The sequence below is a fragment of the Fusarium proliferatum genome, assembly GCF_900067095.1.
Source record: "Fusarium proliferatum ET1 genome assembly, contig: FPRO_scaffold012, whole genome shotgun sequence".
NCBI classification, from domain to species: Eukaryota; Fungi; Ascomycota; class Sordariomycetes; order Hypocreales; family Nectriaceae; genus Fusarium; species Fusarium proliferatum.
Window position 1 is genome coordinate 85,130 of NW_022194801.1, and position 25,836 is coordinate 110,965.

General features: G+C 48.1%; 12 protein-coding genes across 12 annotated transcripts; 7 read left to right on the forward strand and 5 right to left on the reverse strand.

The window, feature by feature from the left end:
* Nucleotides 1-1,422: 1,422 nt before the first annotated feature.
* Nucleotides 1,423-2,982, forward strand: FPRO_13120 (uncharacterized protein; the record flags this gene model as incomplete). Its single annotated transcript, XM_031222538.1, has 5 exons — nt 1,423-1,476; nt 1,532-1,587; nt 1,639-1,841; nt 1,898-2,755; nt 2,810-2,982. 5 exons carry the CDS (start codon nt 1,423-1,425, stop codon nt 2,980-2,982), a joined length of 1,344 nt encoding a protein of 447 aa, XP_031087987.1.
* Nucleotides 2,983-3,060: 78 nt separating this feature from the next.
* FPRO_13121 (uncharacterized protein) lies at nt 3,061-4,553 on the reverse strand (the record flags this gene model as incomplete). Its single annotated transcript, XM_031222539.1, has 2 exons — nt 3,061-3,999; nt 4,050-4,553. The coding sequence occupies 2 exons, from the start codon at nt 4,551-4,553 to the stop codon at nt 3,061-3,063; spliced, it is 1,443 nt and encodes a 480-aa protein (XP_031087988.1).
* A 533-nt stretch (nt 4,554-5,086) lies between these two features.
* FPRO_13122 (putative DUF1237 domain protein) lies at nt 5,087-6,824 on the reverse strand (the record flags this gene model as incomplete). The annotated part of the gene is made up of 3 exons (XM_031222540.1): nt 5,087-5,364; nt 5,415-6,628; nt 6,685-6,824. The coding sequence occupies 3 exons, from the start codon at nt 6,822-6,824 to the stop codon at nt 5,087-5,089; spliced, it is 1,632 nt and encodes a 543-aa protein (XP_031087989.1).
* Nucleotides 6,825-7,186: 362 nt separating this feature from the next.
* On the reverse strand, nt 7,187-8,742 carry FPRO_13123 (putative histone acetyltransferase; the record flags this gene model as incomplete). Its single annotated transcript, XM_031222541.1, has 2 exons — nt 7,187-8,265; nt 8,325-8,742. The coding sequence occupies 2 exons, from the start codon at nt 8,740-8,742 to the stop codon at nt 7,187-7,189; spliced, it is 1,497 nt and encodes a 498-aa protein (XP_031087990.1).
* A 296-nt stretch (nt 8,743-9,038) lies between these two features.
* FPRO_13124 (related to 3`-5` exonuclease) lies at nt 9,039-9,998 on the forward strand (the record flags this gene model as incomplete). The annotated part of the gene is made up of 1 exon (XM_031222542.1): nt 9,039-9,998. The coding sequence occupies one exon, from the start codon at nt 9,039-9,041 to the stop codon at nt 9,996-9,998; it is 960 nt and encodes a 319-aa protein (XP_031087991.1).
* A 410-nt stretch (nt 9,999-10,408) lies between these two features.
* On the forward strand, nt 10,409-10,983 carry FPRO_13125 (uncharacterized protein; the record flags this gene model as incomplete). Its single annotated transcript, XM_031222543.1, has 3 exons — nt 10,409-10,544; nt 10,601-10,893; nt 10,942-10,983. 3 exons carry the CDS (start codon nt 10,409-10,411, stop codon nt 10,981-10,983), a joined length of 471 nt encoding a protein of 156 aa, XP_031087992.1.
* Nucleotides 10,984-13,261: 2,278 nt separating this feature from the next.
* Nucleotides 13,262-14,187, reverse strand: FPRO_13126 (uncharacterized protein; the record flags this gene model as incomplete). Its single annotated transcript, XM_031222544.1, has 2 exons — nt 13,262-13,835; nt 13,892-14,187. The coding sequence occupies 2 exons, from the start codon at nt 14,185-14,187 to the stop codon at nt 13,262-13,264; spliced, it is 870 nt and encodes a 289-aa protein (XP_031087993.1).
* A 2,295-nt stretch (nt 14,188-16,482) lies between these two features.
* Nucleotides 16,483-17,761, forward strand: FPRO_13127 (putative bifunctional purine biosynthetic protein; the record flags this gene model as incomplete). Its single annotated transcript, XM_031222545.1, has 3 exons — nt 16,483-16,777; nt 16,841-17,380; nt 17,433-17,761. The coding sequence occupies 3 exons, from the start codon at nt 16,483-16,485 to the stop codon at nt 17,759-17,761; spliced, it is 1,164 nt and encodes a 387-aa protein (XP_031087994.1).
* A 399-nt stretch (nt 17,762-18,160) lies between these two features.
* Nucleotides 18,161-20,102, reverse strand: FPRO_13128 (related to sterigmatocystin biosynthesis P450 monooxygenase STCS; the record flags this gene model as incomplete). Its single annotated transcript, XM_031222546.1, has 4 exons — nt 18,161-18,287; nt 18,351-19,304; nt 19,371-19,897; nt 19,950-20,102. The coding sequence occupies 4 exons, from the start codon at nt 20,100-20,102 to the stop codon at nt 18,161-18,163; spliced, it is 1,761 nt and encodes a 586-aa protein (XP_031087995.1).
* A 690-nt stretch (nt 20,103-20,792) lies between these two features.
* Nucleotides 20,793-21,851, forward strand: FPRO_13129 (uncharacterized protein; the record flags this gene model as incomplete). The annotated part of the gene is made up of 5 exons (XM_031222548.1): nt 20,793-20,992; nt 21,057-21,133; nt 21,191-21,274; nt 21,335-21,403; nt 21,451-21,851. The coding sequence occupies 5 exons, from the start codon at nt 20,793-20,795 to the stop codon at nt 21,849-21,851; spliced, it is 831 nt and encodes a 276-aa protein (XP_031087996.1).
* Nucleotides 21,852-22,477: 626 nt separating this feature from the next.
* FPRO_13130 (putative xylitol dehydrogenase) lies at nt 22,478-23,652 on the forward strand (the record flags this gene model as incomplete). Its single annotated transcript, XM_031222549.1, has 3 exons — nt 22,478-22,489; nt 22,542-22,664; nt 22,711-23,652. The coding sequence occupies 3 exons, from the start codon at nt 22,478-22,480 to the stop codon at nt 23,650-23,652; spliced, it is 1,077 nt and encodes a 358-aa protein (XP_031087997.1).
* A 563-nt stretch (nt 23,653-24,215) lies between these two features.
* On the forward strand, nt 24,216-25,801 carry FPRO_13131 (uncharacterized protein; the record flags this gene model as incomplete). The annotated part of the gene is made up of 3 exons (XM_031222550.1): nt 24,216-24,496; nt 24,551-24,752; nt 24,815-25,801. The coding sequence occupies 3 exons, from the start codon at nt 24,216-24,218 to the stop codon at nt 25,799-25,801; spliced, it is 1,470 nt and encodes a 489-aa protein (XP_031087998.1).
* Nucleotides 25,802-25,836: the final 35 nt, after the last annotated feature.

Genomic DNA, 25,836 nt, shown 5'->3' on the forward strand with positions numbered 1-25,836 from the left:
CTGTATCGATCGCCCTGTTGTTGGAGCTCGTCCTCCTTGTGTGCGTTCCCAGACATCCAAATCATGTAACAATTCGTGACGTTTCCTTGGGCGAGCAGCGTCGCAGTTTGAATTCCATATCGTCATCCACTCTTTATGTCGGCGCTCAAGAAGAATTCGAGGGCCCTGATTTGAAATACCAAGATCAGCCATCTTCTTTCGCAAAGCTTGGTCCTTGAACATGGAGTAATTTATTGCAGGCAGGCGGTCCGGAGCCTTTGTCTGATGTCGCTGTTGGCTGAAGCTGGTGTTTGAACTACTGCCAGGATTTCCTCGTGGCCTTTGCACAGGGCCTGTACATGTCTCGAGGTGCTTGAAAACCTGCCATTCCTTCATTCGACTTTCGCAAACTGGGCACGCGACCAGGCCGTCCTCTGGGGATTGTTAGGAAAGAAGTGTGCGCCTTTGGCACCGCTGAACTCACCTGGCTCTGGCTGAAAATCCTCATCAACCTCTGAGAATTCGACAGTTTCGTCTTCTTCAGTAGGAACTGTATATGAGGGGGGGGACCGAGTGTTCCGCAATCGCGTGGATGACCGTAGTCGCTTGCCATCTGGTGCATCGCCCGACTCATGATGATCTTGGACTGCCTTTCGTTTCGAGATTATCTTCTTGGTATTTGCGTTTCGCGCCAGGTCAAGGGTTGCTGGTCTGGCATTGATGAATGCTTGCACAGCTTCTTCCACTGCCCAATTGCTCCGCAACTTGAGCTCTTGCTCTGATGCGCGACACAATGGGCATTTGCCCTCATTGGACAAAGCTCGTCGGATGCATATTGAGCAAAAGGTATGGCAGCAAGTCGTGATCATGGGGGTTCTGTAGAAGTCCTTGCATATTTGACATCGCAAAGCGCTTTCGACTACGGCAAGGGCAGTTAGTGGCGTCGTGAGCCAGTCTGTAGAGTCGGGGACATCATGGTTGGCCATGGGGGGCGCAACAGTGCGAACAGGGGCCAAAGCGAATGAGTAATATGATGAAGGTTGAAATGGTCTTGATATCCTCAGTTGGACTTTGTAAATTTAGGACAAAGATCCCAGACCCAGAATAAAGTGGTCGCGCTGGAGACGCGATCGCTAGGATGACGCTGGTAGTGATTAAGGAACCCGATTCTAGAATAACGCCCCTGGAACGGCCAGATTGAGTTAGTGCTATGCATTTAGCCGGTTGGCGGCTGGCCTTTCGAAAGCGCTCCACGTGATGTCGCGTCCCCCCAACGCGTCAGGTACTTTTCTGTTTCGTTTCCTACTGGTAGAAGCTACCTTGCATTGTAGGTATGTATCGTTAATGAGGGACGGCGATCTTACCGCGTATAATCAACCATTTTTCGTGTTATTTGCCCTCAATTTTAACTCACGTTTCAAGACTACAAAAACGAAAAGCAACATGGACGAACATAAAAAGTTTCTGGCAGATCGTCTGCTTAGTGAAGAACAGCCGGTTTGTTTCAGCCCTTTTGTCACGTTCACTTAGTACAGCCACTGATGGAGTGTAGATCACGTATCGGGTTTTGAGTAGAGCTTTGGATGTACATGTCAACACTGCCAAAGAGTAAGCTCGACAACTTCGATAGGCTCCGAAATAAGCTCTGACATTTGACAGGATGCTCTATGACTTTCATAGCTATCAAAATGCGCGGAAAGCTAACTCTGTTCATGCGACATACCTAATTTATGGCATCAAAACTCCGGAGAAGGACGAATCTGACGGTGATGTTGAGATGTCAGGCTCATCGCCCGAGGAGCCCCTTTCAGATGAGGTTCCGACTTCCACACTGACTCTGGCTCGGGAAGAAGAACTAAACGGTACGAAACCTTCGAGGGGAACTCATGAGACGGGCTCGAATTGATTTGTCTCCTAGATATTCTAGCTGCCTATGAGCAGGTAGTTTCGATCCACATTTACAGCCTTTCGCCTCATCCCCAAAAGGACCTTTCCCTCCTGTCAGAGGTTGCATCTCAACTCTCGGAGTATTCCTCAAATGGGGATAGCACTGCCACCTCTAAGAAATATGGCGTTATTAGTAACCCGAACGCTCGAAGGAGAGAACGGACGGTCCGGCCTCAACCCTCTACTTCAGTTCCCTCTCAAGCCGTCAAGAAAGAACCTGCTGCGTCAAAGTCAACATCCAAGACAACGGTCAAGGAAGAAACGTCAACGGTGAAGCCAGAGGTAAGGCAAATGAAGTCTGCTAAACACGAGTCTTCAGCTCCATCGTCCAAGGAGGGAACACCAGCTCCAAGTGGCGGGAAGAAGCCAACGCCATCTCTTAAACGAGGAGTATCTGGCGGTATCATGCAGTCATTCGCAAAAGCGGCTGCACGACCGCCTAAACCCAAGCCTGCCCCCAAGAAGGAAGAGGACACAACCATGACTCTCTCTGATGACGGCGAGGCTGATGACTCTGACATCGTGGCAACCAAATCCAAGTCCACCGTGGATTCTACCGATATCAAGCGGAAGCGTCAGGAACGTGAGGATGCACTGCGGAAAATGATGGAAGACGATGACGAGGAAGAGAAGAAGGAAGAGTCCGACAAGGAATCCGAGCAAGCCGATGAAGAGATGGAAGAAGCACCAGAACCTGAGCCAGAGCCCGAGGCCAAGAAGGAAGAGAGCGAACCAGCAGAAGTGATCTCGAGCACTGGTGATGGACGCAGGAGGGGTAGAAGACGCGTAATGAAGAAGAAGCGAATCCTTGACGATCAAGGATATATGGGTAAGTCTTCCTTGTGCTACAATCTTATCAGGCTATGATGCTAATTGCCAAAAGTTACCATTCAGGAACCTGGCTGGGAATCCTTTTCTGAGGATGAGGCCCCCCCACTGACCAAAAAGGCAGCCCCTGCTCCCACACCTACACCATCATCGTCTACGGGCTCCAAATCAAAGAAGCCGGCGCCAAAGGGACAGGGCAACATTATGTCATTCTTTTCGAAGAAATAGAATGCATTTAGAAAGGCCATTAAAAAGACCATTCAAAAGAATCAGGGAGGACAACGACTGCAGAAAACATATTTCTAATCATTTGTTGGCATCTATAATATCGTTATCAGCCATTGTGCTAGCAAGCGCCGCCTTGTATTTCTCAGGGTTGGCCTTTATCCTCCGAAGCACCTTTGATAACCTTTCAACACCTTCTACCAGGTCCTCTTCGGGGACATATGCGAACGTCAGCCGTACGGCGTTGTCCAGATAAACAGAAGCCTCATCACCAGGCACTTGAAACATAGTTCCATTTCCCACAACTAAATTCTCCTCGGTCATCGTGACTTCTGAAACAAGCTTGGCTGAGATACCCTCTTCCAAGGTGAGCCACACGAAGTATCCACCATAAACACTGCCGTTGACAAGGCCAGCGTCTCGGGTGCCAACATTAAGAGGCCCGAGATGCTTATGTATAGCTTGCATCATGATCCGGTGTCGATGTTGAAGTTGAGGCCTGAGCGTAGTGGCAAGTCGCTCCTGAAGAGTCCCTGACTGAACCAAATCGGCCATGATAGATGCAGAAAACTGACTCGGCGAGCCACCAGACTTTGTTGCACCCGTCTGTGCCAATCCAAATGCAAAAGCAGGAGATCCTTCAAGCCAACCAGTTCTCATTCCAGGGCCAGTGAGTTTACTGAACGATCCATTACTGACAGCGTGCCCAAAACCATGGGGATCGTTGTTCGCACGACCCATAGCCAAGTCAATGTCACACAGGCGCGGGAGTAGCATTTCTGGATGTTCGTTAGGGCACAGACTGCTTGAAATTTTGCTAGGGTCGCTGTCGATGCGCCATTGGAGAAAATCATATACGTCGTCACAAATAATGAGGGCATCATACTTGCGTGCAAGCTGAACAAGAGCTTCTCGACGACGGAGAGACATTGTCTTGCCGGAGGGATTCGAACAAGTGGGAACCGCGTAGATGACATGTCGATAATGCTTACGGTACTTTCCAGCATCACTCACAGGAGCCTAATCGGCGTCAGTTTACAGACTACCCACAGCATTCGCGAGTATCATACCTTGGCTTCTGGGGCGTGCTTCTCAAACTCAGCTAGTTTGGCCCCCAACGCTTCAATATCAACACCCTCCTCATCTTCTGGTGTCGCCTTCAAGCGCCCCTCAAAGCCGTTGTCGCGGAAGATCTGGAAGACGAGGTGGTATGAGGGTGAAATGCACCAGACAGCCTGAGTTACGTTAGGATCTGTGAAGCTCTGGAGAATGCAAGCGACATTCTGACTTGCACCACCAGAGATACAGATACGATCCGGATCTCGTTCAACACGATAGTGCTCCGACAGCCAAGTCGCCAATGCCTCACGTAGCGGCTGATATCCAGAATCTGGACCGTATTGCAGTGCGGGAATGTATATAGCTGGATCTGAAAGGCTGCGCTGAGCAGCAGCTGAGAGAAGGTCAACAGGCAGAAGACCTGGGTTTGGCCAGCCACGAATCAGATTAATCTGATGCTTCCCCGACTGAAGATTTGAGGGGAATTCCGAAGCATGGGTTGGTTGCGCCGTCATCCTGGCTGTGTTGATGTATGTTGGTGATGACAGTGATGATGATACTGAGGGGCAGTGGCTATTATAGGGACATAGAGGGGAAGCTGCAGCGTCATTAGACAGCAGATAGGAACTACAACGCAGCGTTCTGTGATATTGGTGTTGCCCTCCCTCATATATCGCGTAATTTCTATAGAGGCCAACGTCAACAGCGAGCCCAAGTGAGCGATGTCGGACCCGTTGGAGGATATTCATGGAGCCGAAGACGATGGTCAATGGTGCAGACGGCTAACTTGCCTAGAATGGTGAGGGTTAGAGACGGATAACTGTGGACCTTTCTGTTACAGTGCTCGCAGCCAGTCCATTAGCTCAAAATCTCAAAATCTGGTCCGGGGTAACGAGATCCGATAACTATCAGGTTATCATTGCACTGTCTTTTCTTGGGTGGAAGACAACAACATTTGTCTGTATTCAGACCATTCCAGGAACCATCGAGCATTTATTATTGGTTTATTTGTTGCCATAAACACCGTATGGCCCAGCATTCTCGTCAATCATATCTCATACGGCGCAGCGCCCTCGCCAAAGATCAAGTGTGGTTTCCTCTTAGCCAAATCCAAGATTGTCGACGCAAATACACCATTTGCCCAAGCAAACCAACTTCTTGTGTATTGTGTGATGTGTTGAACATCAATACTTTCGTGGACCAAGCCCAGCCTGGCAGAGTCGAGCACAAGTTCAATGCAATCTTTGATCTCTTTGTCGTCGTTAGAGGTTCGAGCCTGAATGAGAAGGCTCATCGGCCACGCGTTTCGTAGTCCGATATGCGGTCCTGTAAACTGTCAGTGGCAGTACTAATAATGCATGTATGACAGATCCTACCTCCAATACCCTTGAATGCATCCCCTTCGAGATAGTAAGGGTTTCCACTCTTTTCCAACAACATCTTCCTTGTGTTCTGGTAGATTGGATCGTTGACCTCACAGAACCCCATCAGTGGAAGTGCCAGTAATGAAGGATAATTAGCGTCGTCCATGAGGATCGACGAGCCATATCCATCAACTTCATATGCAAACACATCTCCATATTTCTTGTGCTTGACCACGCCATGCTCCATGATGCCTTCGCGGAGCTTTGCACTCCAAGCCTCTAATTTTTGAGCTAGTGTTGATTTACCCGCCGTCGTAAGGATCTTGGACGCCCGTTTCAGCTCGACAGACATTTGCGCGTTGGCGGGGATGAAGAAACCGAGAATTGTTGCATCGTCGCTGGGTCGGAAGGCTGATCGAACCAGGCCTGTCCCCCAGTTTAGAGGATTACCAACACCCTTTAGGTTGAGTGTTTCAGTTCCAATGTCAGTGCGCCGCGAGAATGTGTACTCGTTGCGTTGAAACTCGCCAGTCTTTGGGTCGAAGGTCGACTTCGATTGCTCAGTCAGCACGTTCATGAGGGTTTCAACAGCGCGGTACCATCTCTTGGTTAGAAACTCGGTCGAGCCTGTATGATCGTGGAAATCGTTGCCAAGAGCGAGGAAATGTGCCAGAGAATCTAGCTCATACTTGCACTCAAATACTGCTTGCGGCTCATATGCCGGATGTACGTTGTCTTCTTGCCCATTAGACGAGAGAGGTAAGTCGCTGATGGGTGGAGGTTGAAATGCGTTACAGTATGGGGACTCAATCACATACTCGGCCTGAGTATTGATGGCACCGAGCAATAATGTGTGAATGGCTGGATCTTTCTTCGCAAGCGGCTGGTAGGGGCGCAACTGGTTTGTTGAGTCGCGTAACCATTCCGCGATAATGTCACCCGTTATGATGAAGGACTGTGGTCCCTGCCAAGCTCCCTCATCATGGAAGCCCCCAAAGCTTCCCATGCGGAAGAACCCTGTATCTTCTTTTCCTTTGGTGTGGAACTTGACGGTTGTATCGGTCGTTGAAGGGAATGCGTTCTCGAAGAGTCGTGCTAGATCGGGGTCTTTCATACGCGACGTCACATCTTCAATGACCTTTTCGATAGCGTCTGATTGAAATGTCCGGCATTTCGTGCTTGGTCTTTGGTAGGGGAGCTCTCGAGGGCCAGTACTGAAAGGCCGGCTATGCAAAAGTGATGTCAGAAGGGTTCAGGATGTTGCACAGCAGGAATAACATACTGAGGATATGCTGCATATCGTGTATAGTCGGGACATATGCGATGGTAGTCGCCAAGAGGTCTCTGTTCGTCATCTGGACTGGCGCTGGCAAGGGTCGCGCTCAAGCCAAGCAAGCTTGATGCCAATATGCGAAGTGACATGATGAGAGGCTAACTAGAAGGTATGCTGTTGACTTAGGGATGGTAATATTGGGATGTAAGCATAGCAATTTCTTGGAACTTAGGTCGGTGTGAATTAGACGTCAAAGGTCAAAAGTCAACACGAGAATGGAAGTTGTCAGAGTTGTGGTGTTACAGCTGTCGCATTATTATCCCTCCGATTACGTAGGGCGAGACAAGCTCGGCCAGAGCTCCAGCGCGGGGCTCATCAGCCAAACCATAAGGTAGCGTGCGTGCATCATAGCTTGTGCAGCCAGCCGATATACATGATTTTGATGGAACATGGGTATCATTTAAAGCTATCTATACATACATCGCTTGCTATCTCTACTTCATGTTTATAATTACCAACCCCATGTCCGGCTTGAAGCTGTGAACACTGGGGGCTTCCATTGAATCTTGGTTGGATCCACTGTTCGTTTCCTCTTCAACTTGGTCTTCTCCCGTTGTTGGATCAACTTCTCAGGAATCACAATCTTGTGGTCGCTCTTGTGGTATACCTGCATCCTGAGAGCTTGCAGGGTATGCTCTACGTCCTGTGTTGTCATAGCCAGCGCTGCTGATATCGCCTCGATCGTGACCTTCTCCTCACGCTCGTTGTATCCCATAAGTAGCTCCAGAATGTTCTCTGACCAATACTGTCGGTAACTCAGCAGACCCAAATCCGACAATGGCTTTTCTGGAGACCCGAGCTTTCCTTCAATGCGAGAAAGCTCATACGAGAACTGAATCAGAAGTCGACCATAGCCTTTGCGTTGGTATTGCGGCATGGTTAGAATACATGCAACATTGTATCCGTCCGCACTCTCTTTTTCCTTAGAGAAATATCCTACCAAGTGACACCCCTTTTCGGTTCGCGCAGTCATGACATAGAACAGGAAGGGATCCACGTCATAGTATAGTGTCTTGTGGTCAAGAAACATCTTGGACAGCAAACAGAGGTTGCGGCACCACGTTCGTTGTCGCCGACCATCGATTTCAAAGAATGATATATCCTCGTTCCGGTAAAGCTCGTTTCCAGGTGGATGTTGTAGGGTGCACTTTCGTCGATGTCGCGTAAAGGCCTTCTCATCTCCATAGTAACTTAAACAGAATTCGCAAATGAAAATCACATCCTCCTGACTGAAGATTTCGGGGTAAGGTGAAAAGTACCAGGGGTAAAGGTCGAAACGCCCAAATTGTACCTTGGAGATATTTCGAATTCGAGATACTTCGGTCGGGTTCTGTGTCATCGAGCCGGATGTGCGGAGCTTCTCGATCTCGACTTCACGGCTGAATTCTGCTGGTTCCCTTTTGACTTCAGCTTCCTTCTCATCTACATCCATGTCGTCGCCTCCAACAGGTGTTGCACCATCAACACTGGCGCGAGCTTGGCTTTCCCCATCGGGCCCGATCGAGGCAGACTTCTGACGATTTTGGGATTCTACGAAGTCGAGAGGGACGTCAGCTTTGAATTCGAGTCACAGGAATTGAGATACCTACCAGTCCATGGATGTGGGGTATTTGCCTCTGAAGCAACCGACTGCTCCCGCTTCCCAGGCCTCTTTTGCGACTTCTTAGAAGGTTGTGTCTTCTTGGATTGTGCGGCGGGCGCTTTCTTCGTTTTGGGGTCTTTGGGCTTGTCCTTTTCCGGGTTTGGCCATTCGACCTCTCGAGTAAAGTCCAGCCTAATCACAGGAACCCATTCATCTAATCGTTTATTGAAGTTATCGAAATTGCAATAGAATTGCTTGCCGCTTTTTGTCGTCTTGATACTAAGGATTTCGGCGCGTCGTGGTTGACCTTCCTTTTCGACCCAGGCAATACAACCTGTTGTTATTGTCTCTGGGGTCGCAAGGCTTTTTAGTCGCGGCTCGCCTGAGCCCACGGTGGGCTCGCCGCTAGGTGTGCCACCGGCCATGATGGAAACAGGATGGTTGGATAATATTTGATGATTGTCGCGTTGATGGACTCGTATCGCAAGATAGAAAAGCGAAGGAAATAATCTTGGAGGGGCATGGCAGAAAATGGGTTGGAGTTCTTATCAGTAAGTCGGTGAGAGCGATGCCTATCTATCCTTTCTTAAATGCATAAACTCTGTTAGACTCATGACCTGGAAAGCCGCCCGCTCCATCTGGTGCTCTTTTTACGACTTGTACAAACAGTTCAATTTTTCTTCTAGAAATTCTATCTTGAGTGTTATCTTCTTTTGAGAAGATGGCGGCGCTTTCTTCCAACTGGAAGAAGCTCCAGGCGAAACTCAAGGAAGAGTCTGCATCAAAGCCATCTCTCAAGCGCAAATCAGAGACCTTACCATCGAATCCACCAGCTAAAAAGTCCAAGGTACAAAAGTCGCCCCCAAAATCGCTTAGAAGACCAACAAAAGCAGCTCAAACAACAGCCAAAAAGCCAATGGGTGGTGTTCACAGTTCGAAAATTGAGGAGTCAGTATCTGGGACCTCAGCATCTCTTGCACTATGGGCCGAAGACCATGATGTGTCTGCAGAAGCCCTAGCAGAGGCATACAGTCTGGGCGCAAAGGACAATTCGATGATGCTCGCCTCAGCAAAGGACAAAATCAACCATGGAATCACAGAAGGGATTGAGGTTGGAAAATACATCGCTATCGATTGCGAAATGGTTGGCGTGGGGTCAGGTGGTCATGAATCAGCTCTCGCTCGCGTGAGCATCGTCGATTTTCACGGTGTGCAGATTTACGACTCTTATGTGAAGCCTAAGGAGAAGGTCACAAACTGGAGGACAGCGGTCAGTGGAATTGACCAAAAGAAGATGAGATTTGCAAGGGAATTCGAAGAAGTTCAAGCAGACATCGACAAGCTTCTCCAAGGCCGAATATTGATCGGACACGATCTCAAGCATGATCTAGACGCCCTCATTCTCAGCCACCCTGGAAAAGACATCCGCGATACCGCCAAATTCCCAGGGTTCAAGAAATATGGAAATGGAAGAAAGCCAGCCCTGCGGGTTCTCGCTCAAAAGATCCTGGGCGTTGAGATACAGGGAGGCGCACATTCTAGTATTGAGGATGCGCGAGCAACTATGTTGCTTTTTCGCAAGCACAAGCAGGCGTTTGACGTTGACCATGCAAATCGATATGCGCCGAAATTAGCATCAGGCGGCCAGAAAGGCGTCAAATCGAAAAAGAAGAGAAAATGATGGAGTGGCATAAACAAGTACATCCCCACAAAGTTTAAGATACCCATAGAGCAAGAAGTATTATTTATCAGATAACCGTGGTTTATCGAAGTACGCCCTGATTTTCAGAGGTAGGGAAGTATCCTACCAACCATTGACCTTGGCATTCTGAGATTAATTTGTACAGAAGAAGCCCAATTTGGTCGTAATTTCTCACCAGGTTAAACTAGCTGAAGTGAGACCAGAGTTCCAATTCATAAGGCAACTTGAGTTCATGTTATAAGAGAGGTGCTAGTATGTTCCATACCGACACACTAGACCCCATTTTGACTAATTGCGTGTGAGATAAGATAAGCCTGTCACCCTCGGAGCTCTTTACGCGTCTCGACGCGTCTCCGTCTCTTGACAACGAACAAATCAACCCTACCACAATGTCGCAACCAATACTCTCATTAACACCCGACGAGAACAAATCTAAAGCTGTGGCGAATCTTTTGCCATGCCGTATACACCATGATGGGTCAATTGACCAGGCATCGACATTTTGGACCCCTACTACCACCGATGGTTTGTGTCCCTGGATACGAATCCCGTTGCCATGAGCTTACTGATAGTCTGAGAAGAGGGTACAAAGCTAGCATATTTCCGAGGCAGAAAACTTCAAGGAAAGGTGGTCAAAATGCCAGAACAATGCCGAGGTGTTGTTGTCGAAAGAGCTCCCGAAAAGGACCCCAAAAGTACCAACGAGGACGTGATAGAGGATCTCGATGCCGATCAAGAGCCAGAACAAATAGGAAGCATGAAGATAACTGCAGAGTTTGACGAGATTGTCGTTTGGGGACATGAGACTGTGGCAGATGCCAGTGCAGATCCTTATGTTCGTAGTATGGAGGAGTGGCTTCAGATGGCTGACCGGGTATGGCTCGATATTGACTGGGCAAGAATCTGTTGCTAACTTCTATAGATTCACTCTTACTCGCCCTCTGCAGATACGACACAAAAATAATGTGGGCGACAGTGACCAAGCGTCGACCTGCTCCGTCCACCACAAGCTGGTTGTTGACATCGTGAGATCTCAAGGTCGTCACCTCGAACTGACCAAATACTCCAATATTATACCCGAGCAATACTCATAGCACTCAAGACTACGTTAAGATATTGTTCTACACCTGTTCATGTCCTTGTTGAAAACTCAAGTATAGACCTCATGCAATTGGGAACAAATCGTTTTAAAACAAGGCCTAGGAGCACATGTCTTTTTATAGCTAAAGTCTTGTGTCTAATACCTCTAACCCAGATGGGGTATCCTTCTGTATGCTAAATAAATAGCAAGTAAGTCTATGATTCTGGTAATACAGGTTTTCTTTTGCAAAGTCTGAACTCGCTCGCCTCTGACTCTTCCTCATATGCTTCTGGTTAAATGAGCGCTACCCCTAGTTCAACGGCGCGATATGTCCATTCAGGTACTGCCAATGAAGACGGCGTCAATCTTTCTGATTTCTTTAAGTCTGCGCACTACGGCGGCTGAGCACTCCATATACCACGCGGATGGCTTCCTTCCAAGAGCGCGTTCTCTCTGGACAATCTCTCCTCGACTGTTGGTATATGGAAAATACCTTGTGTAGTTCCTCGGATCAACATGAGTATAGAGGCGCCTTTGGGCCGAAGTGTTTCTCAACCGCCTGCTCTCGGGGGGGTATCCTTCGGGCAGGGCGTTGGCATTGATTTGCTTGTCCTTGTGATCCTCGTTCCATTCGTGTATCATTATATCAAAGTCTCGAAAGTCCTTGTAGCAGGTGACGAAGAGCTCAAACTCTATCTTCGATCTGCAACGTTGTGTGAGATGTGGATTCCACTCTGGGTTGCTGGCAAAATGAGGAACCGTGATGGATGTGCTGAAATCGGACAGCTTACCATTGATGATCTGCCTGTATGCAATATCTAGGTCCGTAATTCCAAGTTGCTGTACGTATTTGATATCTCTGAGGATCCTTTTGGCGCCTTTGTGATCCAAGTCTTTGCTCACTCCAAACTCCTTAACGATCCCTCGAAGTGGCGGGAGGCTACCATCGCTGCAACGAAAAAGAGACCTCATATCTCGAAGGTAAGGATCATTGTAATATTCTTCTTCATCATCATCATTATAGCCATCGTAGGTGAAGCTGAGTCTGTGGGCGGGGAGATGGGCGAACTGATTCATCATGGTATTTTCGTGTGCATCATCCAGCAGAATATAGCCGAAACATTTGACTGCTAGTTCTTCGTGACCGGCCTCTTGGAGTCGGCCAAATGCACGGCATTCGCAGGTAAAAGGTTCAGAATAGGGGTAAAAGGCTCCGAGTGCATCTGGGTCATCCCAGTTGTCCTCGTGCGCTGGTGAGACCCAGCTTTCGTCGCTCGGGAACCTGAACTACTCCTTGTTAGTCTTTGGTTGTACTTTGTCCAATTCAATTGACACTTGCAAGTTTCAGAGCATAAATTTGACCCTTGATCCTCACTTTGAACACAATAGAATGTATTCCTGATCCTAGATAGTCTAAGAACTCGATCTGCTGGGGGCCCTGGAAGTCGAAGGCCTTTATCTTGGGGCCATTGCCCTGCGGAAGCGGAACTAAGTCTGCAACTGACTGTGGCCTCTCGGGATACATTATTTCTTACTAATGAGAGCAATTTTGTATGTTGAATAGGCAATAACTGAAAATGATCGCACTGCTAGTGTTGGGTTAGGATTCAGTAGAAATCCACGGCTTGTCGCCTGGCCTTATAAGCTCGTTCAGTTTCATGAGCTGTTATGTGCCTACAATGTTCATTCAACCCTTTCATGGGGCATGATTTCAAGTGTTCAGTCTGTAAACATGCCTTGGGCTGACAATCTGGCCTTGCTAGGCCCATTGTTGCTGTTCCCGGACAAAGACACCATGGTGTTTACTCGACACGTGCCTTGTTCCACAATGCCCGGCCTTTAAGTCGGTCTTTGTGCTTTCTTGTATGTCTACTTAGGTTTTGGCAAACCTGCAACTCAATGCGCTTTTGAGGACTGGCTGGAAATTGCTTTCATTATGACAAAGAGTTCGTTGTGCATGACATCAAGCCAAGCCATCTGTATCGTAACCTGGGCCGATATGCTAATGGGCATGTATGCATTATCTTACATTTAGACGTAATCTGGAATGCTCGAATGAGACTCTAGCTGATAATTGACAGTATGTACTCCTGATAAAAACTCGTGGTCATATTGTAGCATCTTGGTTGACTGCCCTGTGACTTGAGCTTCCTATGCCAGTCTACTTCTCGTCTAGGTCCGTTGTGATACCCACCTCTCGTGTTGCTTCAATATCATGCTGAAGAAAATCAAGCTTCTTATTCAGACGAGTAAAGCAATCTTGGCCCAAGGGTAATCTCAGGATCTTTCCCTTTAGATGACCTGCTGCTCCCTCGCCCGTGGCCACCTCGAAGATGATTTCCACTGCCTTACTGGGATCTCCAGGCTGCTTTCCAGCTGCCTTCTCAAACTTCTGAAGTGTTGCTTCCAACAACGTCCCTTGATATGCCTTTTCGCCAGAAATATTGCTCTTAATGCTGGCCTCCAGGAAATTTGTACGGAACGCACCGGGCTCAACCAGCAAAACATTTATGCCGAACTCTTTGACCTCCTTAGACAAACTCTCGCTCAGACCTTCAAGAGCGAACTTGCTGGCACTGTAGAGTCCGCAGCTGGGTTGGGCATCTTGGCCAGCGATACTGCTAATGTTGATGATAGTACCGGAACCCTGGCTTCTCATTCCGGGGAGGGCAGCTTGAATAGTGTATAAAGGACCAAAAACATTCGTCTGGATCTGATGTTCGGCCTCGGCCTCCCTTATCACAGGCTTTAGTGGGCGCTCAGTCGTTTTAACAATACAGGGCTGACTTACGTAAAGAGCTCGATACCTCCCAAGACGGAGTACCCAGCGTTATTCACCAAAAAGTCGATCCTCCCATAAACCTTCTCTGCATCTTGCACTTTCTTGGTGATGCTGGCCTTGGATTCAGTCAGGTCAATGGTGATGACCCTTCCTCCAGCTTCTTCGATTTGGCGGACAGCATCGGCTGATCTCGCTGTGTCTCGGACAGTTGCAATGACTCTGTGCCCTGCTTTCAAGACTCTCAGGCTGAGAAGTAGGCCAAGGCCGTTGGAACTTCCGGTAATGAACCAAACAGGAGTTTTCATTTTGATCTGATTGTTTATGAGACTCAATTCTAGAGGATATGTAAGTTTCGAGCTCGATGTGTGGATTGTTCCAATTCATATGCGCTGATACTGTGCTGTGTCTTATAGTATTGGCATCACGGACTTAATGGTTCCCTATTCCCGTTTAACTTCGTTGGGCGACAAGCATTTGGTGATGAAGCTCCACACCATCTTGCTTATCACCGATCACGTATCGGAAATGCAATAGCAACGCCGGCATGCTCATAGCAGAGATCCGAAGTTAATCAAGGTAATAATCTGGAGTTCTTGGTCATTCGCCAGTGGCATCTGAACGTCGAGATCTATTATTTCCTCCGATACATACTCTAACCCAACTGGAAAGCCTGTTAGTATGAAACAAGACTGAATGATTCAAAAGACCTACAACAAAATGCTCTCCGGTAGCCCATCTAAGTGACGGTGTCTGAGCGAGTCTGGAAACACGACCATTCAGTCTGACATGTAGGAACCTCAGTTTTCTCTCTATGGACCATTACAAGTCCAATTGCAGACTATTACCACAAAGAGAGAATTTGACCGAGGTTCGTCCTTAGCTATTTCCCCTTGGAATTATCTCTCGGGCGCCGTTGTAAGCTCCTTTGATGGCTTCTTCTGTGGAATGGACTACCAAAAACCACCGCCACTCCTAATGAGGTGCCTACATGGGAGACCAACACATCTACGAGAACGCTTAGACATAAAATATGTGGGAACCTGGGACAACACCTTATGGCAATGCTCCAAAGTCGATGATCTCGATACGCCCCCAGATATCAACTGGAGGCCTTTTATTGGAACTGCATGTGTACGCGCTCCAGCTGCGCCTCGGTACATGCTATCATCGTATCTGCAAGACCTGAGGCATCTTCGGGGAGTGGAAAGAAGACTTGTGCCAGGATCGCCAAACCAGGTGTTGTATTTCAGAAGCTTTGGGCCATCGACAGTCTGCATTATTGCAGTGCAGATGGACTCAGCCGACTTTCTATCTAGAGTCTATCAGACCGTGACTGATAGGAGTGAATATGGGGTCACCTTGCCTTCGTTCTCGACCCCCCAAGGCCCCCTGATGGTTGGTTCTAGGATCGTCTGCTGGAATTCCAGAATTTTCTCGACAGTGACTAGGTCTGATGGGATATAAACTTCCATGCCGCCTGTATCAGATCCAAGGTTTCCGTCATACATTCTCGGTGCATCTTGTACAACTGGGAACATCCTCCGTATCTTTGCATTCGTGATTGTGACGACACTCGATTCAGGACCAGCCAGGCGCTACTCAATGACGATTTATTCTCCAGTTCGCCGAAAGCACGCTCAACTATGATCCTGTTGACAGCATCCTTAGCTTCCTCATTTTTGTTACACAGAAGTACACCCTCTACTATTACCAAAACTGATGTCTGCTTGTTGACTGGCTATTTAAATATTGCAATTAACTCCAGCGAAGATATGATCATGTACCATAGCCATAGTTTTCATCTGAGTGTACAGTCAAGCGAGCCTGTTATGCAGTTACAGGATGGTCGAAGAATAAGTATATGTAGCATTGGTAATAACCTCGATGTCGAAGCTCAGAGGGCATATTCTGGCATGGAATGTAGGACTAATATAGGTACTGAAACAGACAACTTATAGCGATGAAAGCTTTATCAAAGAAACATGACATAAATATACGTAGAAGTGTTTTTGTTGCTCAAGGTTTTGTATGCCTTTCATAATCTAGGTAGGTATGTAAAGTTTCTAGTAAGTCTTCCAAAGGCTAGAAGCAGCAGCACCCAACATAAAACAGTAGAGCAAGCGAAACATAAAATAGATAGGTACCTAGATAAGTACCTTAATATTCACCTCAAATTTTAACTTCTTGAGGCTGCGTACCTATAGTACCTTAACTATTGCTGGTCCTGGTCCTCACGCCAACGGCCGCCCTGGCTGATGCCTGCGAACCCAGGCCTTATCGGCGCCAAAACACATTAGGTTTCCTTTTAAAAGGGAAATCTGATTGGAAGGTCAGCACGTAGGCAGTTATCAAGAGTCATGTAAGTTCTCGTGTGCAGAGGCCAACCTTGAGGAGGCACTGGGAGTAAGGAATTGAGCATTTTCACACCACGGCCTCCCCCTCCTCCTCCTTGACCCTCCCGTCTCCTCACTTTTACACTTCTCCACGCCTTCACCCTCTCCCTGCAGCCTGATTTCACCCGCCCGTGTACCATCAACTGACACTTAGGTACTAGGTATCAGCTTTGATCACAGATCACGTCGCCTTATTAACATTAACCAATGACTGACAGAGACCTCCTGGTGCTTGGTATCGGGAAAGGTGCCCGAGAGCATGCCTTGGCCTGGCAGCTGAGTCAATCCAGATCAGTCAAACATGTTTTCGTATTCCCTGGCAATGCTGGCACACATGAGGTTGCAGCCTGCAACAACACAGCCGGGATTTCCTCCCTGGAAGGCGTCAGCAGCTCGGAATATCACGATTTGGCGAAGCGTGCCAAGGAACTCGGTATAGGTTTGGTAGTTGTTGGGCCTGATGACGATGTGGTGAATGGCATCGAAGAATTCTTTCGCAAAGGTCAGGGAGCAGCTATCGATCTCTATTCATCAACCTTACCTAAATGACATTTCCTCTTTTTAGTTGGCGTGCCTTGCTTCGCACCTTCGCGCGAGGCCGCAGAACTTGAAGGCTCCAAAGTCTTTGCGAAGGAGTTCATGAATAGGTTCGGCATTCCGACTGCCCACCACCGGAGTTTTGACAACCTCGAGGCCGCCAGTGTATACGTGCGCCATGTTTTCACCGACAACGACCACCGTATCGTCATCAAGGTAGACGGCCTCGCCGCAGGGAAGGGCGTAGTTCTCCCTGAAACACCAGAAGAAGCACTGGAAGATCTTCGCAGCATCATGAGCGATGGCAAATTTTCTACGGCGGGCTCCTCGGTCGTAATCGAAGAGTACATGGACGGGTACGAGATCAGCATCTTGACCTTTAGTAACGGCAAGACCTTCTTTTCTCTTCCACCTGGGCAAGATCATAAGCGCATTCTAGAGGGAAACAAGCGACCCAACACTGGAGGCATGGGCGTTTACTCACCTGTGCCTATGGTGACCCCAGATGTCTTACAGAAGATTGATGAAGTCATCTTGAAACCTACATTTGACGCTCTTGCAAAAGAGGGTGAGCTACCCATAGTATCTCGTTTCAATTCGACCGCTAATAACCCTACCAGGCCGTCCTTTCTGTGGCCTCTTGTTCACTGGAGTCATGGTCACCAAATCGGGACCTAAAGTCATTGAGTACAACGTTCGCTTCGGCGACCCAGAAACCCAAAGCTCGATGCTTCTTATCCATGAAGACACCGACCTCGCGAGGGTCATGCTTTCATGTACAAATGGGACACTCGCACAAGTGAAAAACACCATTAGAATTAAGTCAGGTTTTGCATGCAATGTTGTTATTGCATCCGGCGGATACCCAGGGGACTACAAAACTGGAAAGGTTGCCGCACTGAGTTCTCCACCTGAGGGGGTGGTTGTCTTTCATGCTGGAACCCGTTAGGAGGACCGTTTGTTGAAGACCGCGGGAGGGCGTGTCTTTTCGGTTGCTGCTTACGGTGATACCCTTGAAGAGGCACGTCGCAAGGCATATATGGGTGTCGACAGTGTATCTTTCGAAGACATGGTGTACAGGAAGGATATTGCTCTGGGGGGTCTAGCCAAATAAGGAGCAATGCTACCACATCGTATACCAGATCAGTTCAAAGATATAACAACTGAGATAGAGCTTCCTTGTGATGGTCGCTCCTACATAACCAAGTCCAGGATGCTGTGTTCACAGATACTTAAATGGTCTTTTGCTAGCAATACCTACCGGTCTGGTCTAGCCCCCATCGATTCCAATGCGCAACAGTCTCTTGCTCGCTCAGCTATTATCACTTTTCTCAATGTCGACTCAGCTCTACAGTCCACGCGTCCTGACATGCACAGGCATACCATCCTTGACTCGTGGCGGCGAATCTGTCCCAACTTGATAGCAACGATCACCCCAGACAGTCGGTCGTGCCTTTTCAGAGTTTGTAGTTCCACTGTACGAAAGGCTTTGGTCAGTAACGCAGCCCGCGACGTGACTGAGAAACCAGGAGACTTACTTGATCTGGTCCCATTCTTCCCATGCACACTCTACATCGAAGCATCTCGCTACCAGTACCATGGCTAGTTTTATCTCAACGGTGGCAAGATGCTGCCCGATGCAGACCCGTGGCCCGGCCTCGAATGAACGCCAGCCGTTGGGTGGCGGGTACAATGGATCCTCCGGATCAGTGACAAGAAAACGTTCTGGAAGAAACTCCCAGGCTCTATGCCAGATGTCAGGGTCACGATGGATTGCATATGACCCATCCCAAACAATGAAGTCCTCGGTTGGCAGCTTCTTCCCCTCAAATCCAGGATCAGAGCCTGGCGGACCCACGAGGAAGAACCCGGGCTCGCCACGACGCATTGAACCGACATTGGTATGATAACGCATAGATTCTCGAAGTACAGCTAGTGTGTAAGGGAGCTGGTTCAGCAACTGCGGGTTCTCCCTTATCACATCTGCAGCACCCCAGGCATTCGGGCCAAGGACTGCATCATGCTCCGCTCGCAATTTGGCCAAAACATCTGGATATTCGCTGAGCAAGCGGAAAAGCCAGGCAATAGTTGCCGCAGTGATATCAAAACCTGCGAAGAGGAAAGTATTGATCTGCCCAATTGCCATCTCCAGGAAGTCAGCGTCAAGCTCCATGCTCGATTGGTCCTTGCTGTCCTGTCCCGCTCCTTTCTGTTCAGCTCTCTCGGCCTCGAGAGCCTGTACGATTAGATCGACCAGTGTCTTTCCCTTCGCTGTGCGATCCTGCTGAAGCTTGTTCATGCGTTCTTGAAGGGCAGGAGTGAAGCTTTTGACAAGAGTTCTGTAGTTCTGCCAGAGTCTGAAATGGCGCCACGGATTGCAGTATTGGATGAAGTTGGCAGGATTGAGGAAGAAGTACAACCTAGAAATGCTGTCAAGGAGGGCGGCGCAAACAGGTGAGCTTCTTCCCCACTGCTCGTGGATGCGAATGTTCCTTTGTGACGTTATTGGTATCCAGTACTTGACATCGGCAAATCTTCCGAGACATAGTGGAACTTACAGAAAGAGGCGAATGATAACATCGAGAGTGAGATTAGCAGTGGCATCTCCAAGTGGGAAGACCTCGCCCCATTCTCCGTCTTTTCCTGCTTTGCTCTTGAGAATATTGGCAAAGTCCTCCACCTCGTCAAGAATGTCTGGTAAACGACTGTTGATGTTTTGAATACTGAAAGCTGGGCTCAGTCTTTTACGCCAGACCTTCCACTCCGCACCCTCCATAGAGGCCAAATCTCGGTTCTTTGTGAGGGGATAGAGAACATGCTTTTGTTCATAAGCCTTGGGTAATGAGTGTTCTTGTGTGAACTGAGCCGAAACATTTGCGTTGAGAGAGATAACCATCGGCGCCGTGAAGGGCCACGTATCGATATAAGCAACGGGTGGGCATTTTGTGCATTGAGGGAAGAGCTCTCGCCAGTTCTCTTGAATCTTTAGCATCAGGTAATCGCCGTGGGCGTCAGGTGGAAGTGTTGAGACTAGTTTCCCAACAACTTCAAGGTGACCGAGAATCATAGAATGTTTCATAATGGGCTATCTCTTGCATCAGAAACTGAGGTCATTTAGTGATGACAGGAATACATACGATCCCCTGATCCTCGAGGGCCTGGAACTTCTTGCGAACTCGGTAACCTTTTCGAAAGGCGTAGGCGAGTAATGCGGCCAGTATCACGCCTGAGAAGCGGAGGAGGCGCGTGAGGAGCGAGGAGCCGTCATCTTGAAGCCCAAGAAGCCACATCTTAGCCAGTTGGGTCCGTTATACTTACAACTCCTGACAATTGAAGATTGCAGATTGCAGATGCTCGGGAAACGTGGTGAAAGCCAGGTTGCATCGTCATCAGGGGAAAGATATCTTTCCTGCTGTCAGACAGCCACAAAACGAGATCCTGGTTGAAATTGGCCAATCAGCCGTTCAATGATAAGCTGAACTGCCCCGCTGTCGCTAATTGCCGTGTACCTTGAATTGATCGCAAATACTTTTGCCTTCCAAGTACAAAGTTAATGCATTTCAGAAGTAAGGTATTGACACTATCATATATATCGACCTCAGCCTCTACAAGGTTTGATACCCGGTGAGATGTCGTTGCAGTCTAGACTCCTAATCAGGAAAGGCGGGTTCTGTGTTTCGATCTGTATACCGAAACTAACAAACCGTGTGACTGGCGCGCATAGAACTGGAAAAAGAAATATGGGGGAAAAGTGACATTATTACCCATCGAATCATTGTACGGAGTAGTTAACCTGGGTGCGGTCCAGCGTCGGTGTTTAGTGCTCCGATGTGGGGTTTTTGGGAGAGATAGAAACAGATGAGTGAACGCACGGAGCTCTTCACATAATGATACCCCTCTCCTTCTTCTCATTTTTATGTGTATATATATTGATTGCTCTTGTGCTTGTGTCATTGTTAGGCACCCAGAATTCATTCATCATGTCTATGTCAGTCGAAGATGCCACCAAAGTGCGAGAGGGTTTCCCTAAACCCTTTCCCAATATTCCCAACAATGTGCTGGAGCAGCTTCGCTTGAATGGAAAGGTCCTCGTTGTTAACGGAGCTGCCGATGGTCTAGGGTATGCGGTAGCTGAGGGCTACGCTGAGGCAGGCGGAAATGTCGCTCTTTGGTATAACTCGTGAGTTGCTCATAATACTCTTCTTTTGATTGATTTCACCAAACTGGCCTAATACGTGTTTCAGGAATGACGCTGCCATTGAAAAGGCTCGACTGCTCTCAGAGCAACATGGCACCAAAGCAACTGCTTACAAGGTCGACGGTGGGTACCTTTCATAGCAGAGCCTCTAGCAGCACCTAACACGAATGTTTCCCTCAGTATCCGACTCACAGCAAATTCAAAATGCCTTAAAGGCCGTTCTTGACGATTTTGGCAAAATCGATGTCTATGTTGCAAATGCAGGTGAGTGTTTCCGGGCCAAGGATCATGGTATTCTGGATAGAGCTAAGAAATTGGTGATAGGCATGGCAATTTCAAAACCCATGCTTGAGCAAACTCTGGAAGAATACAGGAAGCAGATGTCAGTGAATGGTAAGTGATCACCCCCAACGTCTTTGGTCCCACTAAGAACCATGTAGTTGACGGAGTTGTGTTCTCTGCCAAATACGCCGGCGAGATTTTCAAGCGTCAGGGTTTCGGGAACTTTATTATCACCTCCAGCATGAGTGCCCATATCGTCAACGTACCAACTGATCAGCCAGTCTATAACGGGAGCAAGGCCTTTATAACACACTTTGGAAAGTCTCTCGCTAGGGAATGGCGTGAGTTCGCTCGTGTGAATATCGTATCTCCTGGTTTCTTTGATACAAAGATGGGTGCAAGCCCCGAGGCGCTTAATGAGGCGTATCGCATGGCTGTTCTTGGAAGACAGGGACACGTCAAGGAGATCAAGGGTCTTTACTTGTACCTTGCTAGCGATGCTTCAACTTACATGACCGGAAGCGATCTTCTGATTGATGGAGGCTACGTGTTGCCATAAGACAGTTAAAGGGGGGGGACTCTAAAGTGCCATAGATTTAGTTTTCGACGGTCGGTATTGAATAAGAGTGCAAATATCCACAAAGTAATGACCACTGAGTTGAGTCTGAGAATGGTTTCAAATTATCATCTGTCTAGGTAATCTATATAGAATAAGAGACGACTGTCAAGTGCAGAAAAGCCTACCAGTATTCAAGCTATTTTTGCCCATTAAAAGTCTATAGCTGATTACACTACCTGCCTTTCTCATTACAGTCACGAAAATCAAACTTTGTATATACTATCAATCATTTTTAAAGATATTGTCGAATTATCATATCCATGCCAGCGATGCGATGCAGATGGGTTGTGAACTGGACTGGCCTACCACAACCCGGTCATCCCCAACATTTCAATTCTCTGTTCTGATTGCTCGCGATGAAGAGGTGACATCGGCAATGCAGTCATGCTTCCCCACCTTCGGAGGACAGTGACCCGAAGAGAATTATCACCTGACTGCGATTACAGTAACAGCCGTGTCGAATGTATATACATATATTGTAGCAAAGGTTTCATAATTTTGAAAGTATCCATACACTTGCGTCTTTTGTCCTTTGGTTCTGGACCTTTTCTATCTTACTTTACACTATGAGTGAGACGGTCAGTATCGCCCTAGCTTTTGATAAATAATGGACTGACAAAAGCTTGATAGAACCCATCATGTTTTCTGTATGGCCCTGAAGACGCTCGCTTCGGTGACAGACCAATCCCTCAGATTGAAGATCCGCATGATGTAATTGTGAAGATTGCATACACAGGTGTTTGTGGTAGCGATGTGAGTATCAACCCAACAGTCTTCGATATAACGCTGACAGCAGCAGGTTCATTTCTGGACAGAAGGCGGGTTTGCAAGAAAGGTTTCTGAGGGGCATCCTCTGGTGATGGGCCATGAAGCTTCCGGAGTCATCTACAAAGCCGGCCCAGCGGTTTCGAGCCTCGAGCCTGGTGACCGCGTGGCTATTGAACCAGGCTTCTCATGTAAGAGTTGCACATACTGCAAATCCGGACGATACAATCTCTGCCAGAAGATGAAGTTCGCTGCGGATCCCCCTTCGACGCACGGAACGCTTTCTCGATATTTCAAGATCCCAGAGGACTTCGCGTATAGAATTCCCGACTCCGTCAGCCTGGAAGAGGCTGTACTCGTGGAACCTTTGAGTGTCGCTGTCCATGGTGTTCGTCTCGCCGATGTACGGCCTGGCCATATAGTCATAGTCCAAGGAGCGGGGGCTGTGGGCTATCTCACAGCGGCAACAGCGTGGGCCTATGGAGCCAAGCAGGTTGTCATCACCGATGTCAACGCGAACAAACTTGAGTTTGCAGAAAAAGGTCTCAAGTGCCAAGCCTATAAGCCCCAATCGAATTCCGCTTCAACACCTGAACAGGAAGCTGCTAGGTTGAAACAAGAGACTGGTCTTGTCGATGGTGCTGATGTTGTCCTGGAATGCACCGGAGTCGAATCATCAGCCCAACTTGGTATCTATTCTTTGAGACGCGGAGGTGTTTTTATTCAAATTGGACTTGGCAAAGCTATGCAGACTTTGCCTCTTCACGCCATGTGCGAGAGAGAAATGGTATTGAAAACCTCGTTTCGATACGGCCCTGGGGATTTTGACATTGCTCTTGGGCTTCTTGAATCCGGAAAGGTGTCAGTTTCGTCTCTGATTAGTAGCGTTACTCCCTTCAATCAAGCTCCGGAAGCGTGGAAGAAAACCATGAATGGTGAGGGAATCAAGAATCTGATTCAAGGGGTCCAGGATTGAGATGGATGCTCAAGAACCGTTGTCAAGTTCGATATAGCAACTACTTGGAACTTATCATTTTGGTTGACTTAATTATATCCGGGAAAAAGAAAAGAGTACCAGTTCTGGGTGTCAAGTACACTTTTTTTGTTCTGATGTTGACATCTTGGTGTCTCAGACAGTGGCACCATTACCGTCGCAATGCCGCTAGTTCACATCCCGCCTGATGATAAAACCTCGAAACGACGACGAAAAATCAATCTGAATCCGAGAAAAGACAACATTTCATTGATATAATCCATATCAAGGCGGTCTTTCAATAAAAATATGTCTTTTTCTTTTCTTGTTATCTGCTTCAATCCTGTCCCTGCGTTTGCTGATCCATCCATCATGTAGCTGAGTTACTAGTGTGTCAATCTCATTGTAGCCCGCTTACGACTCCACTTGTTCAGTGGTTAGCAAGGATAAATAATCATGACTCAATCGCAAACTCTGCTCCGATCTAGACTCGTATAAGTTTCAAGCAATTGGTCATTAATTTCCATGCTCAAGTTATTCATTTTCGCAAGCATAGTTTGGTGATCATGGCCGACTCGTCACCGACTGTGGCCTCGCCGCCCCGACGAAATAGCCAGCAGGCGAACACTCCCCAATCAACGACGTCAACTAATAACAATCGCGATGGGGCGTTGGTACTGCACGCCAGTTCCTCAGCCACAGCTTGGTGGTCACGATTTCGATATCCAGTCATCACCGCTGGGATCGTGCTCTTCCTGAGTCCATTTACCTTCTTATGGCCTGGCCAAGAGTCAATTGATCCCACGAATTATGCAGAGCGTACCAAGCGAATCCTCAAGACGACGCCGTAAGCTGACTCTTGATCCTACTTGAGAGAGAGAATTGCACTGACAATCCACAGTTTAATTGACGGCCATAATGATCTACCGTTCATGCTCCGCCTTGAACTCAAGAACCGCATCTACGATGAACGTTTCGACTTTACTAATCGATTGCTGGGCCATACAGATTTACAGCGGCTGAGGCAAGGCATGGTCGGAGGTCAATTCTGGAGCGTCTATGTAGACTGCGATGAACAGCAAAAGCACTTCGAGGATCCTTCTGTAAGTGGCAACTCTTTCGCCGAATTTTCTCTCGTGTTGGACCGTTGCTAATCTCCTCAAAGTGGATCGTTCGAGACACGCTTGAACAAATTGATGTGACTCGGCGCTTCATCCGAGAGCACCCTAAAGACTTGGAGTATTGCGATACGGCGGCCTGCGTTAGAAAGGCCTTCAAATCAGGCCGCATCGCAAGCATGATTGGCATTGAAGGTGGCCACCAGGTTGGTGGCAGCATTGCAAGCCTTCGGCAGATGTATGAACTGGGAGCACGATACATGACAATTACCCACAACTGTGACAATGCATTCGCAATGGCAGCTTCGACTGTTGCCTCTGGAACTGCGGACATCGGACTTGCAAAGCTTGGAAAGGTAGCTATCAGAGAGATGAATAGGTTGGGAATGATGGTTGATCTATCACATGTTTCTCATCAGACAATGAGGGATGTTCTCAGTATTGCTCGAGCGCCAGTGATCTTCTCGCATTCTGGAGCATACGCCATTGAGCCGCATCTTCGAAATGTCCCCGACGATGTTCTTCGACAGGTCAAGCACAACGGCGGCATAGTTATGGCTGTTTTCCTCAACCGCTTCCTCAACATGAAGCATCCGGAACAAGCATCAATACACGATGTGGCTGATCATATCTTCCACATCGCAGAAGTATGTGGCTGGACTTGCGTTGGAATCGGTGCGGATTTCTTTGGCATGTCAAACGTGCCTATTGGGCTAGAGGATGTTTCCAAGTATCCCAGCTTGATGGAGGTGCTCATGCAGCGAGGTGCAACAGATGAGCAGATCCGTCTGCTCGCAGGAGAAAACATTCTCCGAGTTTGGGGGAATATTGAAAAGAGTGCTAAAGCAATCCAGGCTACTGGTGAGAAACCCGTCGAAGAGGAATATGAAGGACGAGAGTGGCATAAGGGATTTTCAACTGATCCCTACATGCTGAGGGGAGGCCTTGAGGAGGCCTTGAGGAATGGGGCCAAGATTGAGGAAGACGTTTTCGATCTAGATGCCGAAGGAAGACCTAAAATTCTGTCTACTTAGGGTTGTTTATAAATTCAAAATAACGCACAAAAGGT